Source organism: Mus caroli, chromosome 11 (assembly GCF_900094665.2).
Source record: "Mus caroli chromosome 11, CAROLI_EIJ_v1.1, whole genome shotgun sequence".
NCBI classification, from domain to species: Eukaryota; Metazoa; Chordata; class Mammalia; order Rodentia; family Muridae; genus Mus; species Mus caroli.
Genome location: NC_034580.1, coordinates 56,616,921 through 56,633,177, shown reverse-complemented (window position 1 = coordinate 56,633,177; position 16,257 = coordinate 56,616,921). Strand labels below are relative to the sequence as shown.

Sequence of the window (16,257 nt, the reverse complement as noted above, 5' to 3'; positions counted from 1 at the left end):
TGATAAAAAGATCATAACCTTTGTACATGGTAAATAGTGAAGAAATACATAGACTTAGGAGCACATATGGAACCTTAACTCAAAACAAAAAACACAAACAAACAAACAAACAACTACTATGGGCTATGCTGGGCAATGCCCAGCCACTGCCTACAAACCCTGAGACCAGAGGGTCTTTCCCCAGTCTGCAGTTTGGTTCAGCTAAGAGAAATAAGTTCTTATTACTGAATGGTGGATTTGTCTAACGCCAGAAAGAAGAAAGATGAGTCCAGGCAGCCACCTGTGGCGATACATTCCTTTAATCCCTGAAGTTGGGAGGCAAACATGTGAATCTCTGTAAATTGAAGCCAACTTGGTCCACAAAGTGAGCTCCTATTTACAAGCAAACAGACAAGGTTGTAGGTTTGCTTGGAGGGAATGGATGGGTCCAAAGTTGCAGCTTCTGTTTCTAGCTAGGTGCAGTTTCTGTGTTCATGTGCTTCTTATAGAAATTGAAGCACAGTCATTAGACAGACATGGTAGCTCACATCTTTAGCCCTAGCACTCATGAAGCAGAGGTCCGCAGATACTTATGAGCTTGAGGCCGGTCTGGTCTACCTAGAGACTTCCAAGACAGTCAGATGTAGAGAGACCTTATCTCAAGAAACTAAAACAAACAACCACCCATCTTGTTGTATTCAGATTGTTTCTAAACCATCTTGCTGGAAGATATTTCCATTCTTTAAAGTGTGTGATATAATGTGATTGTTTGTTCTTTCTCCTCAGATGACATGCCAATGGGGACTACGGCCAGACGTGCTTCAAATGAATTCTTTATGTGTGGAGGGTATGTTTCCATAGTTTACCACAGAGCTTTTGCCTTGGGTCTGGGGACATATTGAGCTGGCAGAGTGCTTTCCTAGCGTGCACAGAGCTGTAGGTCCCACTGCAGGACCACAGAGGTGAGGCCTGTGCCGCCATTGTAATCTTAGCACCTAGAAGGGTGGAGGGAGGCAGGGTGACGGGAGGTTCTAATTTTAAAAAGATTTTTGATATTTTGTTATTTGAGTGGCTTTATTTAACCTTTTATTCTTGATTTAATTTTTGTTTCACAATTTACACATGTATGCATTCATGTATATAACACACATACATATTATTTGGGGGGCTTTTGGTTTTGGGCTTGTTGTTCATTTGTTCAGACATAATACATAAGCACTTCTATTGAACTGTATGCCCAGCCATTACAATTTGTTTTTCATTTTGAGATAGCATTTTGCTAAGTTACCTAGGCTGGCCTTGAACTCACTGAAACCCAAGCTAACTTTTAACTTGTAGTTCTCCTGTCTTAGTCTCTTGAGCAGGCTTGTACTACCAGGAAAAGCTTACAATTTCTTTCTTTCTTTCTCTTTCTGTCTTTCTTTCTTTCTTTCTTTCTTTCTTTCTTTCTTTCTTTCTTTCTTTCTTTCTTTCTTTCTTTAGATTTATTTATTATTATATGTAAGTACACTGTAGCTGTCTTCAGACACTCCAGAAGAAGGTGTCAGATCTCATTACAGATGGTTGTGAGCCACCATGTGGTTACTGGGGATTTGAACTCAGGACCTTTGGAAGGGCAGTCACTGAGCCATCTCACCAACCCCCTACAATTTCTTTCTTAAAAGAAAACAATTAATACTTTTATGTGTTTATGTATGTATTTGCAGTGCTAGCAATTAAATCTAGAGCCCTGCCAATGATATGCTATATACCCAGCTCATTTTTTGGTTTTCGTTTTAAAGATAGTTTGTAAGTTACCCAGGCTAGCTTACAGCTCAGTCTGTAGCCCAGGCAGACCTTAAACTGCAAATCTTGCCTCAGCTTCCTAAGTAGCTAGGATTACAGGCCTGTGTTCCTAAACCCATTAAAACAAATTTTCATTATAATAACAAATACATAAAATTGATCCTCTTAAGTACTTTGAAGCTTATAGTGAGAGGCTTGAATATATTCTCATTGTTCTGTAGCTTGGTTAACCCTGGCACTCAGTAGAGTGATGGATGTTGCAACCCAATTTCCTCCACTTCCTGGGAGTATACAGTTATTTATATATTGCGTGCCCATTGACATTGGTTTTATAAATCATGTGCTTTTGTCAACTAGATTCTGAAAAACAATTAAAATTTGATTTATAAATATAGTATAGGGTTGAGAGATGGCTCAGTGGTTAAGAGCACCGACTGCTCTTCCAGAGATCCTGAATTCAATTCCCAGCAACCACATAGTGGCTCATAATCATCTGTAATAGGATCTGAGGCCCTCTTCTGGTGTGTCTGAAGAGAACAATGGTGTACTCATATACATTAAATAAATAAATAAATCCTTAAAAAAATAAATCTAGGACTGGGGCTCAGTGGTAAAGAGCACTGATCGCTCTTCCAGAAGTCCTGAGTTCAATTTCCTGGCAACCACATGGTGGCTCACAACCACCTGTAATGGGATCCGATGCCCTCTTCTGGTATGTCTGAAGACAGCAACAGTGTACTCATATACATAAAATAAATAAATAATTATTATTTATAAATAAATAAATAAATCGAGTATAGTAATTCAGAATTGTGTATTTGTCCACATGATACCTATACCTTTAGAGACTCCCCCTCTCTTTTTGAGGCAGGGTCTCTCTGTTTAGCTCTGGCTGCCTTGGAACTTGATTTGTAGACCAGGCTGGCCTCAAACTCATGTAGATCCTCCCACCTCTGTCTCCTAGTGCTAGGATTAAAGGTGTGTGCCAACACACCAGGCCTACCTTTGCTTTTATGGCTTCATATTACTGCCTAATATCTTCTCAGTTTACAAGCCAGTCTTACTAACTGATCTCCAAAGGCTCTCCTGTCTTTCAATTGCAACCTAAAAAAAAAGTTTTCCTTCTAACATAGAAAGGTTCTATAGGCAGCAATCTCCTCTGTTGTGGGAAATTATAAAAAAGAATCCACACTATTGCCAGCAAGGCACTAGCGGACAATGGCTGGCCTGTTCTCATCTCGTGGAGACTCTAACTCAGAACTCAGAGATCTCTCCACCCAGCTCACTAACTTTCCACTGGCAGGTCACTACCATGCCAGCCCCATGCTTCAAAACTCCCACAGTCTTTTGGGGTGCACATCAGGCAAACCCACGCTTTGCCAGCATACCTTTCTCTCTGGAAGGAAAACACCACACAAACTCAGTTCAGAACAATGGTAACTCAATCTCTGGGCACAGCAACTGAATCATAATCTTGTAAGCCATATTAAATCTAAACCCTCTGATGGATTTGCTGTCTAAACTGGGAGACACTAACTAGTAGCTTCATCTTGTCCTCTGGCTGTCCCGGTCCAAAAGCCCCTATCTGTCTCCTGCTTCCTCTCTCCATCCATCCAACCTATTCGCCCAGTGATTGGTCCCTTTACTCACTAGGGGAGGGTTCACAGGAAGTCTTCTGAGTGCGTGATTAACATGAAAATACAAACAGCGCCAGGACCACCCACAACACTCCTCTTAAAAAAGAGGGAGGAGGGACTGGTGAGGTGGCTCAGCAGTTAACACTGACTGCTCTTACAGAGGTCACAACCAGATGCCCTCTTCTGGTGTGTCTGAATAAAGCTACAGTGTACTCATACAAATAAAATACATCTCAAAAAAACAAAAAGAAAACCAGGAAGTCTTTCCTAAACATTTAAATTTTTTTAAAAAGTTATTTATTTGTGTATATGCATGCATTGTTCAGTAATGAAAAGTATGTAAGCAAAACTTGAATGTATGCAGAAAATATAAAAAGCTAGTCAGCCTGCTTGCTTCCTTCCCTCCTTTCTTTTTTTTCTTTCTTTCATTTTTTTTTTTTTGTTTTTTTTTTTGTTTTTTTGTTGTTGCTGTTTTTGTTTTTCAAGACAGGGTTTCTCTATCCCTGGCTGTCCCGGAACTCCCTCTGTAGACCAGGGTGGCCTCAAATGCAGTGATCTGCCTGCCTCTGCCTCCCGAGTGCTGGGTTTAAAGCTGTGCACCATCACCACCCAGCTTTAAAAAGCTTTCTTAATATAACAATCTTAAATTATTAGAAATGTAGTAAACAGTGGGGGTAGTACATAAGAGGCACCTACCTACCCCTGCCCCCAAACTCTACAAATCATGCTCTGTGGTGTGACTCATGTCCTAAGTGAGTGCCATCTCTTCCTGTATTTCAAGTGTGGGAAGTAAACATGGCACTGAGGTCTGTACAGGCAGAAGACCTGTCTTCCTCCTTCCCACACCTCCTGAGGACTGAATAAGATGCTGGATGCAGTTACTTGTCAAGAGTTTTGCTGGAGCTTCAGAATTTGCAGACTACAGCAGTGAGCAGCAAACAGCTGACTGCAAAAGTCATTCACCTTATCCTTAAATGCGGGCATCCTGCCAGCTGTGTGCTTAGGAGTTGCAGAATATATTTTCAAGTTGCAGTTTGTGAGAGTTACTTGGGAATGCTTACTTCATTTATGACTTTTGTAAACATTCCAGTCATCTTTGATTTTGGATGTCCTGTTCTTGACTTGGCATAGACTTCTTTCTTGTATAGTAGTGAATAACAGAATGTAAGCAGATGAAACCATTTCACCAAATGGTGAGCTTTTCCTCAGTGTAGAGGAGCTTTTTTTTTTTTTAGATTATTGATGCACTTTTTCTTCTTCCTCTCTCCTTTTCCTCCTCCTCTTCTGCTTCGCTCGTGTGAGTGTGTGTGTGTGTGTGTGTTCATGTGCGCGTGCATGTACGCTTTTTTCGAGACAGGATTTATTTTTCTCTGTTCCTCGCCTGGGACTCAGAGATCCATCTGCCCCTGCCTCCTAGGTGCTGGGGGTCAAAGGCGTCTACCACCCTGCCCAGCTTTGACACAGTTTTAGTCCTCAGTGTGTGTATGACTGCCAGGAGAGTTCTTGACAGGTTTGAGTTTGGGTTACATTTTTTTTTTTTTAAATAAAAACAGGATGATTTCTTATTCACATTTAAAAGTGATCATGTGCCTTTCTGGAATTTTCTCTAAATATCACTAGCAGATCAACTGAAAGAAAATTAGTCTGACTATTGTTCCTTTCTTAAATTATGGTGATAGGCAGTGTCAACCTACTGTGTCACCTCACAGCGAAACCGCCCCAATTCCAGTTCCTACTCAAGTAAGGAATTATCAGCGCATAGAACAGAATCTTATATCCACTGCCAGCTCTGGCACAAACCCACATGGTTCTCCAAGGTAAGCCAGTGCCTTCCTTCTTTTTATTTGTCTAATTGGTTTTTGTTGTTGTTATTATTATTGATACTCAAAAGATTGTGATGAATATCACACACATGTGTTTGTCTAGAAATATAATTGCTGAGGAAGAACTTGGGCTGCAGATGTAGCTTAGTTATGTATGCTTGCCTACCAGACACAAAGCCCTTCGTTCAGTTGCAGACACTGTATACTCTGTGGTGTACTTGTATAGTACTGAATGGCAGAATGTGAGTACTTAAAATCATGTCATGAAATATAAACTTTTCCTGTCCTTGCAGAGGAACTTTTTTTTTTTTTTTTTTTTAGTTGAAAAAATAACTAAGGGGCTGGAGAGATGGCTCAGCAGTTAAGAGCACTGACTGCTCTTCCAGAGGTCCTGAGTTCAATTCCCAGCAACAACATGGGGGCTCACAACCATCTGTAATGGAATCCGATGCCCTCTTCTGGTGTGTCTAAAGAGAGCAATGGTGTACTCACATACGTTAAATAAATAAATAAATCTTTAAAAAAGAAAAAAAGAAAAGAAAGAAAAAAGAGGAAAAAACCTAGGCAAGATGGCACATTCCTGTAATCCTAGCCCTTGGGAGGTACAAGCAAGAGGATCAGAAATTCAAAGCTATCCTTAACTACATAGAGAATTTGAGGCCCTCCTAAACTGCAGGAGCTCTTGTCTCAAAACAACAACAAAACCAGCCAGTCCTGGTGGCAGGTACCTTTCATTCCCCACATAAAGAAGCAAACAGATCTTTTGAGTCCAAGATTAACCTGGTCTACATAGCAAGCTCCAGTCTAGCCAGTGAGATAGTTTGAGAGAGTAAGATCCTGGGGGGGGGGGGTGGAGAAAGATGAGCTAGTTTGATAAATAACATTTCTACTGTGGCGGCTCATGATCATAATCCAACCACTTTAAAGACTAATGCAGGAAGGTTGACAATTTAAGGCAACTCTGGGCTACATTGCAGACAAAATCAGAAGGGAAGAAGGCTTTCAGCTTCAGCAGGTTTTTTTTTTTTTTTTTTGGTTTTTTTCGAGACAGGGTTTCTCTGTGTAGCCCTGGCTGTCCTGGAACTCACTCTGTAGACCAGGCTGGCCTCGAACTCATAAATCCACCTGCCTCTGCCTCCCAAGTGCTGGGATCAAAGGCATGCGCCACCACGCCCAGCCTTTCAGCAGGGTTTTTTAAAATGTGTTGTGTACTTATTCTACATCTGAAACGTCTGAAGGTGATCGTAAAGAAAAAATTCCATGAACAAAATAAAAAGATGGTCAGTGGTGACAGACTTCACTAAATTTCTAGAAAACAAAAAGGATGGAAGCCAACCTCCTCAGAGCATCAGAGTGAATGTATTCAGGACTCTGGCAGAATGGAAATCACTGTATCCCATAGAGGCCTAAATCTCAGTGAACTCCAGTAGCATGAAGTAAGGAACTAGTCCTTCAATTCTGGCAACTTGCTCTTTTTGTTTTCTGTTTTTGTTTTTATAGTTTTTCGAGACAGGGTTTCTCTGTATAGCCCTGGCTGTCCTGGAACTCACTCTGTAAACCAGGCTGGCCTCGAACTCATAAATCCGCCTGCCTCTGCCTCCCGAGTGCTGGGATTAAAGGCGTGCACCACCACTGCCCAGCTAACTTGCTCTTAATCTATGTATACATAATCAGATACATATTCCTCATACACAATCTTTGCACACGGCGTAGCTTATTGTTGTACCAAAAGGTGATAAATAAGCCAAGTGTTTCCATACTAATTTATTATAGTCCATCTATGACAATGAAAGTTATGGAAGCTAGGTGGTGGTAGTGCACACCTTTAACCCCAGGGAGGCTGAGGCAGGCAGATTTCTGTGAGTTCAAGGCCTCCCTCATCTACAGAGCAAGTTCTAGCACAACCAAGGCCACACAGAGAAACCATGCCTCAAAAACAAACAAGCTGGGAAGTGGTGGCACACGCCTTTAATCCCAGCACTTGGGAGGCAGAGGCAGGCAGATTTCTGAGTTCGAGGACAGCCTGGTCTACAAAGTGAGTTCCAGGACAGCCAGGGCTATATAGAGAAACCCTGTCTCGAAAAAAAAAAAAAAACAAAAATACAAACAAAAAACCCCCACAAACAAACAAGTTATACAACTTCTATTCAAATGAGTAACAAAGCTAAGTTTGACACAGAGAGTTTCCAAAGTATAGTATAAAAATGAAAATGAAAATTGTGACTATTGGGTCTGTTCATAGAGCCCATAGGTCAAAACTTTGAGAATAAGACTGGGACATGGTTTGCTTTTCTCATTGTGTTGATATGTGCATTGATGGTGAAGAAAGCAAGAATGAGGAAAACTGCTTGTGTCTTAACATGAATCGAGGTAATAACCTGCAAGTGTACTGTCTTTGTGGTCTTTATTTACCACCACATACAAAGGAATGTCCTCATCAAAGCAGCAAAAGCTATCCTTTGAAAATCCCAACCCTAGGGAGATATGCTACCCAGATGCTAATGAAGCATGTTTGTAATATATTAAATAGTTGCCATAGGAAAAGCATTGCATGATTGGGTCGCCAGCTAAACTAGCCCCCTTTTCACTGAGCACTCTTTATTTTAAAGAATGACAAACTATGGTATGGGAATAGAGCAGCCATTTTGTCAGAAATGAACTAAGTTTTTCTACTTGGAAGAAAATAATGAGGATAAATACCAATAATGAGTTTTCAAACAAACCAGACCTCTGGAAAACATACTCACCACTGTAATGCTGACAGGTATTGTTAGTTTTTCCTCCCGTATTTCTGTTTGACTGATAGTGACAATTTTTTGGATTTGTTTTATGTGTATGAATGTTTTGCCTGCATGTATGTTTGTGTACCACTTATGTGCCTAGATGTTGTTGGCGATCAGAAGAGAGTGAAGGTGCCAGGTTCTCTAGAACTGGAGTTATAGACGGTTGTGAGCTAACCTGTGGGTGCTTGAACTCAAGCTCCTGTTTTCTGCAAGAACAAAAACTGCCCTTAAATATTGAGCCATCTCTCTATCCACATACAGGGACATTTTTATATACATGTGGGCTTTTGATATTGGTTAATGTGTCAGTGTTTGGATTATCTGCATAATTCAGTTAATCAGTATTGTCCAAAATGTGTTAAAAATTCTGCACAAATTAAAGATTTATTCAAAGTCCTGATATTTTTCAGAAGAATGAACTGTAATGTAACAAAGTACAATATTCATGGATAGTTTCTGACTGTGTCCAACTCTTTAGAAACCACTACTTGGTGGTATCAAAGGAAAGTATCAGTTACCTGAAAAACCTACCAAAATATTTTTGCTTTTCTAGGACATATCTGTGTAAGTTTGAGTCTTCTTCATATACTTTACCCAAAATGAAATAATATATAACAACTTGATTGCCAGAATAATAATAAAAATTCAAATGTCTTCTATTAAGCAAGGCATTAGAGATTTTCAGAAGTATAAAATACTAAGCTTCCCTTTTATTTACTTTCTTGAAAAATATATTTATCTCTTATAATCTTAGGTTAAATTTAATATATTAGTTTTTAACTTAAAAACTTTGTTTACATATAGCAAATAACAAGAGATAAGTTAACTAAAACTCTCTGGAAGCCAAATTGTTTTTCAGAGTATAAAAGAAACTAGACCTGAGTCTAGACTAACAGTGATTAGTATGCCATGTGTCACTCAGAGGTTAAAAGCTAACAGTAGTGTTGGTATGCATTCAGGGTATTAGTGAGCTCTGAAAGGATCACCAGTAACTAAGAGTAGTGGTAACCTTCATAATAAGATAGGAGAAGCGCGGAGGATTGGGTAGAAGAAGAAAAGAGAGGAAACTTCCTCCTCTTCCTCCTCCTCTTTCTCTTCCTCTTCTTCTTCCTCCCCTCCTCCTTTTCCTCTTCCTCCTCTTCCTCTTTCTCCTCTTCTCCCCCTCCTCCTCTTCTTCCTTCTCACCTTCTTCTTTCTTCTCCTCCTCCTCACCTTCCTCCCCCTTCTTTTTTTTAATTACCTTTTTGTTTTTTTGTTGTTGTTGTTTTGTTTTTGTTTTCTGAGACCAGATCTCATTTTGTAGTCCTGGAACTCACTATGTAGACCAGGATGACCTGGAACTCATTCTATCTGCCTCCAAATTCTAGACTTAAAGGCATGTATCACCACAGCTGGCTCATTTTACATTTTTCATTTTTGCTTCTTATAACCATTATGTGTGTTCCACATGGAATGCTGTTAGGAGTTATCAGGAAAAAAAATATCAGAAATAAAGTTCTGCCCCAGGTCCTGTGAGATAGGAAGTGATTCTCTGTCTTTTCAGATCTGCAGCAGTACGAAGGTCTAACACCAGCCCCATGGGCTTCCTCCGGGTTGGGTCCTGCTCCCCTGTACCAGGAGACACAGTGCAGACAGGAGGACGAAGACTCTCTACTGGCTCTTCCAGGCCTTACTCACCATCCCCTTTGGGTGAGGAGAAATGAATGCAGTCAATTAAAACCTGTTTCTTCCCTGTAACAAATCTGATAAAGTACATTCTCAAGATAATGAAATAGTGCTTTTAAGCAGATTGTAGAACATTATCTGTTGTGCTGTATCCTTCTCCCAACTTCACCATAAAAATCTCTGTATTTGAACCTGCAGGGTGGCTCAGCAGTTGCTTGTCAGGGAAGCATGAAGACTGGAGTTCAGATTTGTCAGAACCCACAAAAATGCTGAATGGGTTTGGTGACCTACCTGTAATTCTAGCCCTAAAAGGCAAAAAAAAAGGAGATTCCTACCTGCTTCCCCCTAGCAAACTGGTGACTTCTCCATTTGATTGAGAGACTGTGTCTCAAAGACTATGGAGGAAGAATAATCAAGAAACACACAGAAGAAAAAAGCACAAAAAATGTCCAATCTTTATGATGACTGTTAGAAATATAAGAATGTGGGCTGGAGAGATGGCTCAGCGGTTAAGAGCACTGATTGCTCTTCCAGAGGTCCTGAGTTCAATTCCCAGCAACCACATGGTGGCTTACACCCATCTGTAATGGGATCCAGTGCCCTCTTCTGGTGTGTCTGAAGATAGCGACAGTGTACTCACATATATAAAATAAACAAAATCTTTAAAAGAAAGAAAGAAAGAAAGAAAGAAAGAAAGAAAGAAAGAAAGAAAGAAAGAAAGAGAGAGAAAAGAAAGAAAGAAAAAAAGAAAAGAAAGCCTAAAACAAAGTACTGGAAACCACAGCAAACTGAAAAATGAACTTCATTTTAAGTGAAACTGAAAAATATAATTCTGAAGTCAGAGTATATATAAGGGAGGCCAAAGTACCCAGGTCTGTAGCATCTCCTTCTCAAAAGTACTAAGACAGTTTGGAGACGTTACAGAAAGGCCTCATCTGTAGTCAGAGATCTCTGATCCTGTGTTTTTAAAAGTTTAGGGACTGAGAAGTTATCTCAGTGGGTAAAGTGCTTTCCATTTAAGCATGAATATGTAAATTGGGATCTGTAAAATCCATGTAACAGCAGCATGCATCTGTAACAGCACTGGGGGAAGGCAGAGTGAGTGGACACCAGGGGCTGCTTGGCCAGCCGCCTGTTTCAGAAAAAGAAATAAGGGCGGGAGAAGACAGTGTCAGTCAGTTTTAGGCATCCACATTTATATACTACATAAAAGAAAATTTAAAGAGCCTGTTTTTAGCTAAAAAAAAAAAAAAAAGAAAATCTTCAAACCAAATCTTGGCTTCCCTTCACTCCTACAGGAGCCACTGGAGCATGCTATGGCTCACAAAGACAAGATCCAGACCTTATTCTTAAAGCTGAAAGGGCCCATTGCTTTACTACGTGGGCAGAGCCCTTTCCTATTGTAGACCTGTCTTCTGTATGTGTAAACACTCTGAAACTTTCTTGCTTATGGCAGTGTATGTTCATAGGGATGTGGATATAAAGAAGGTATTGTATATGTAGGAGATTATTTGGGGAACTACCTGTAAAGGCCAACGGAAGAAGGGTGAAGAGGAAACGGAAGGCTTTAGACCAAGGTGTAGATCTCATACCTTGGAGAGGAAGGAAACATTAGGAAAGAGTCTCAGACTATAACAAGGTCTAAAAAGTTTTATCTAGACTACAAGTATAGCCTCGGCACTGAGTTTTCAAATGAATTCCTTGACCTTTTCAACAGGCATAGATTTGTCATTGGTTGGTAGCAGCCCACAGGAACCCGACCTCAGCACAAACGTGATATATAAAGACTACAGCTGGCCTATCAGTCAGCTGGGTCCTGCAACCCCACAAACCCGATTTATTCAAACTCTGGTACTTCTGCTTTATATACCTACTGTTGGGCATTGATTTGGGTTTAGTTATATAATACTTTTTAAATCTCAGCCTTCCTGGCGCCTAACACATTCATTTAGATATATCAAATCTTTGCTAATGAGAATTGTGTAAACTATTACAGACTGAGCAACTCGTGTGTGTGTGTTGCCCATTTCTGTCCTTTATTGGTTTTAAGTAATTTTTTTTATTTTGTTCCATTCCTAGTTGGTACCATTCCTGAACAGTTTAGTCAGTGCTGCTGTGGACATCCTCAGGGCCATGAAGCCAGGAGTAGGCACTCCTCGGGTATGAAAACATATTTTATTATTAGTGAATTTGAGTTATATTTTTCTAGTCTTATCAAAAGTCCTCAGCACCCCATAAAACCATGCCTGTAATCCCAGAGCTCTAGAGGACTAGAAGTTCAAGGTCATCCTCAGTGACATAGTAAAGTTAGCAGCCAGCCTGGGATACATGAGACAAGTCTGTATGTGCATGTGTGTTTATTGTTGTATTAGATAATGCATATTCCTGGAAAGGAACATGTAAATCATACTTGTATAAGTCAAATTCTACTGTGTAGACATATGGACATGTAAAGAGTTTAATAATTAGAGAAAGTTCATATTATTGAAAAAAAACTCACTCGTTCTCTTTAATTTTGTATTTTCTTTAAAGTAATATTTAAGTAACTTTTTCTGTTCATGATATTTATCACAAATTTTACTTTTCTATTTATTCATTTATTTCTCTAAAAAGCAGAATAATATTCTTAATAATGTCAGGTTTAGAATGAGATCAAGCAGGAATGTTTAATAGCAAAGTTCCAATTGTGTGTGTGTGTTTGTTTAAACAGGGTTTCTCCATTTAGTCCAGTCTGGCTTGGAACTCTCATTTAGACCAGGCTGGCCTTGAACTCAGAGATCCTTCTGTCTCTACCTCCAGTGTGCTGGGATTAAAGGCATGTGCTACCATGCTCAGCCTTCAATTGTTATTTTCTTCAATTGGTATTTATGAACGTAATCGATAATTACGTTGCTGTAATTGTTGGAGGTTTTTAAGGTTTTGTTAGTCAATTGGCTTTTGTTTATTTGTTTGCTTGCTTGCTTGTTTGAGACTGGGTCTTGCTGTGTAGCCTCAGTCTGGTTGTGAATTTGAAATCTTCCTACTTTAAGATCTTGTCTATGAGATTACAAGTATACCGTACCAAACCTGGCTTCAGTGGCTGTTTAGAAGAGAATACTTTAGACACTAGGAACACTTGCATGTTCTTAATGTTATTAGTAATAGTTTGGTTTGCAAGAAACTTAAGAGAATGTCTTAGTGGAACTTAAATACTAGTGACATTTGCTTGACAACAACACGATTTACATGGAAAAGAGATGCCTACCTTCCTCAGTATTTGCACTGCCTGCCTGTCTTTCTGTGTATGTTTCCAACAAGGTAGAAGATGAGAACCAACACCTGAGGTTGTTCTCTGGCCTCCAAGTGCACTCCCTGAGAGACTGGCCTGTCCTCAGATACACACAAGCACACCAGTTGCCTTTTTCATTTCCTGTTTTATCTCTGCACTTCTTTGTGAGTTTTAATGTTGCCTTCATTTTTGTCAATAGGTTCTCCAGTGCCACAGACCCAGTCACCACAGTCACTCTTACTGGGTGCTAGACTGCAGAGTGCACCCACCCTCACCGATATCTATCAGAACAAGCAGAAGCTCAGAAAGCAGCACTCTGACCCTGTGTGTCCGTCCCATGCTGGAGCTGGATATAGTTACTCACCTCAGCCTAGTCGGCCTGGCAGCCTCGGGACCTCTCCCACCAAGCACACGGGGTCCTCTCCACGGAATTCTGACTGGTTCTTTAAAACTCCTTTACCAACAATCATTGGCTCTCCTACTAAGGTGTGTTTCTTAAGCCTGTTATACATGTGAACTCTGGTGCTTTTTGAAAGGGTTCATTGTGAGAATAGTTACAATTTTAGTGAACATTTACTGTTCAGAAAAGGAAGTTGAGCCTTAAAGAGCTTAAAAGAACAGCACAATGTCATACAGATTATAAATAAAAAGCTGGTATTTGAATCAACATCTAAGTCCCCAGTCTGTACTCATGACCAGTGTACTGTATTTTGTACATCATATTAACCAGCTTATACGTTTCTTTAGACTACAGCTCCTTTCAAAATCCCTAAAACACAAGCATCTTCTAACCTGTTAGCCTTGGTTACTCGTCATGGGCCTGCTGAAAGCCAGTCCAAAGATGGGAATGACCCTCGTGAGTGTTCCCACTGCCTCTCAGTACAAGGAAGCGGGAGGCATCGATCTGAGCAGCAGCAGAGCAAGGCAGTGTTTGGCAGGTAAGAGACTATTCCCTAAATCAATGTATTCTCTTGTAAAGCAATAAGACACATTAGTTTAGTAGGTGGTTTATGCCATGTGATTAATAATATGTACCATATACATTTGGAATTTTTTTTAAAAATACAGATATTTCCAGTAACTGCATAGAGCTCTTCCTGAGTTTCTTGAATAAACTATACATTTTGGTTAGAAAAGTTTATTTATACCCTGAATTATTTTTCATCAATTTCTGGAAAAAAAAAAGCACCTTTTTCTTATTCACATCACTATTTTCTTCAGATCTGTCAGTACTGGGAAGTTATCAGAACAACAAGTAAAGGCACCTTTAGGTGGACACCAGGGCAGCACGGAGAGTTTAAACACAGAACGACCAATGGATGTAGGTAAGAAAACTTTCTTAGTTTGTCAAAAGGTAATTTGTTAGCATATGCATAGTTTATTACTTTATTACAAAGTATGGCAAGCTTGGTGGCTGGCTTAAAACAACACACATATGTTTTTACAGTTGTAGCATTCACCCCTGTCATCTTCCCTTTCTCCTCAGTGCCTGTCAAAACAGACCTTACTCAGTATCTTGATGAACAGTGTCTGTGATTGGAAAAGTTTGTGACCAAAATGTTATTGTCAGTAGGACCATCCTGGCCACAATTAGCCTAAATACAGTATTCCCAAGCATTTCCTTTATAGCAGCTGAATCTCAGAAATATCCAGTTAGTGAGGCCACTGAAACCTCTCAGATTTTCTCCAGGGCTTAAATTTGTTGACCAACTCATTCTAGATTATTTAAACTATTTATCAAAAACGAAAGCAAACAATGAACACCAGAGAGATTCCATGCCCTAGCCCAGTCTTGTTTACAATTGAATCTTCTGGAATGGATTCTAGGAATCCCTATGTATTAGATGTACCTAAATTTTTCAATCTATTATAGCCTTCTTGTTTTCTCTGATGTTTTGTTGAATTTTGTTTGTTTGAGACAGGGTCTCTCTACATAGGCCTGGATGTTCCTCTAACTCACTATGTAGAAGAGGCTGGCCAGAACTCACAGACATCCACTTGCCTTTACCTCCTGAATGTACTAGGATTAAAGGTGTGCGCCACTGTGCCCAGTTCTCTATTGCCTTTATTGCATCCTAAAACACACCTGGGCCAGCAAATTGCCTGATTGGATTTGTTTTCTAATCGGAAAGGAACAACTCCTAGCAACCATGGGATTTGATGTCCCTTCATCCTGTTCTTGCTATAAAGTCTGTGCAGTGCAGTGGGCGCAGGTCTTACACTGTCTCCTTTCCCTTCCCCTTTAACCTAGGGCTGCCTTTGGCACTAGAGCACATCCTGTGCACATGCATAAAATTGCAATTAATTTTTTTGAGACAGAATATCACTATGCAACCCTGCCTGGCCTGAAACTTACTAGATAGGCCAGGCTGGCCTCAAACTTGTGGTTATTCTCCTGCCTCTGCTTCCAAAGTTCTGGGATTGCAAGTGTGCCACCACACCCAACCCTTGATCCTTCTTTACTGCTTTCTTGTGCGCTAGTCACATTTTGATATTTTCTTTCAAAGACAAGGCTTCTCTATGTAGCTCTGATCATCTTGGAACTCACTCTGTAGACCAGGTTGGGCTCAAACTCAGAAATCCACCTGCCCATTATCAACCAGCTATTTCTCTTTTTTTTCTTTAACTTAGTTTAGTTTTAATAAATGTCTTAGGGCTTATAATATATCATTACAATCAAGTTCAAATTTACATTAACTTAATTTTAGTAAGGATATAAAAAATTACCCCTCTTAAGTATCAATTTTCATTTCTTAGTACTATCACTGTTACTCTAGATATGATGTGATGTATTCTTTTAGATTTTTTTAATGTACATGAGTGTTTTCTTGCATGTATATATGTGTGTCACTTTGCCTGGTGCCTACAGAGACTAGAAGAGTATGTTAGGCCTTCTGGAATGGGACTTGCAGGTGGTTAGCTATCACCCCCTCTTAAGGCATCACAGTCACCTCTAACTCTAGCTTCAAGCTGTCATCTGGCCTTCTGGGGCACTTGTAGTATGTGCACACACAGATATACACATAATTAAGAATAGTAAAAATATTTTTTACAAGCAACTGAGTTTTAAAAAGGTAATTTATATTAGCAGTTGATTGCTCTATCTTCTGATTTACCATTTTTGGTTGTTTTTAGTTGCTTCTGTGGATTTTTTTTTTTTTGCAAAATTTTCTTTTTTTTTAATATTTTTTATTAGGTATTTTCCTCATTTACATTTCCAATGCTATCCCAAAGGTCCCCCATACTCTCCCCCCACACTCCCCTACCCACCCATTCCCACTTTTTGGCCCTGGCCTTCCCCTGTACTGGGGCATATA

General features: G+C 39.8%; 1 protein-coding gene across 4 annotated transcripts in view; it reads left to right on the top strand.

The window, feature by feature from the left end:
- The window catches only part of Ulk2 (unc-51 like autophagy activating kinase 2), an 85,867-nt gene that overhangs the window by 44,871 nt on the left and 24,739 nt on the right, over nucleotides 1-16,257 (top strand). For 3 of the 4 annotated variants that reach the window (XM_021175563.2, XM_021175564.2, XM_029483194.1), the window contains 7 exons: nucleotides 766-826; nucleotides 5,081-5,218; nucleotides 9,551-9,696; nucleotides 11,752-11,832; nucleotides 13,140-13,426; nucleotides 13,688-13,878; nucleotides 14,162-14,265. In XM_021175563.2, the coding sequence (XP_021031222.1) occupies nucleotides 766-826; nucleotides 5,081-5,218; nucleotides 9,551-9,696; nucleotides 11,752-11,832; nucleotides 13,140-13,426; nucleotides 13,688-13,878; nucleotides 14,162-14,265 (1,008 nt within the window). The remainder of the gene's footprint in view (nucleotides 1-765; nucleotides 827-5,080; nucleotides 5,219-9,550; nucleotides 9,697-11,751; nucleotides 11,833-13,139; nucleotides 13,427-13,687; nucleotides 13,879-14,161; nucleotides 14,266-16,257) is intronic. The other variant, XM_029483193.1, reaches the window with a different exon arrangement.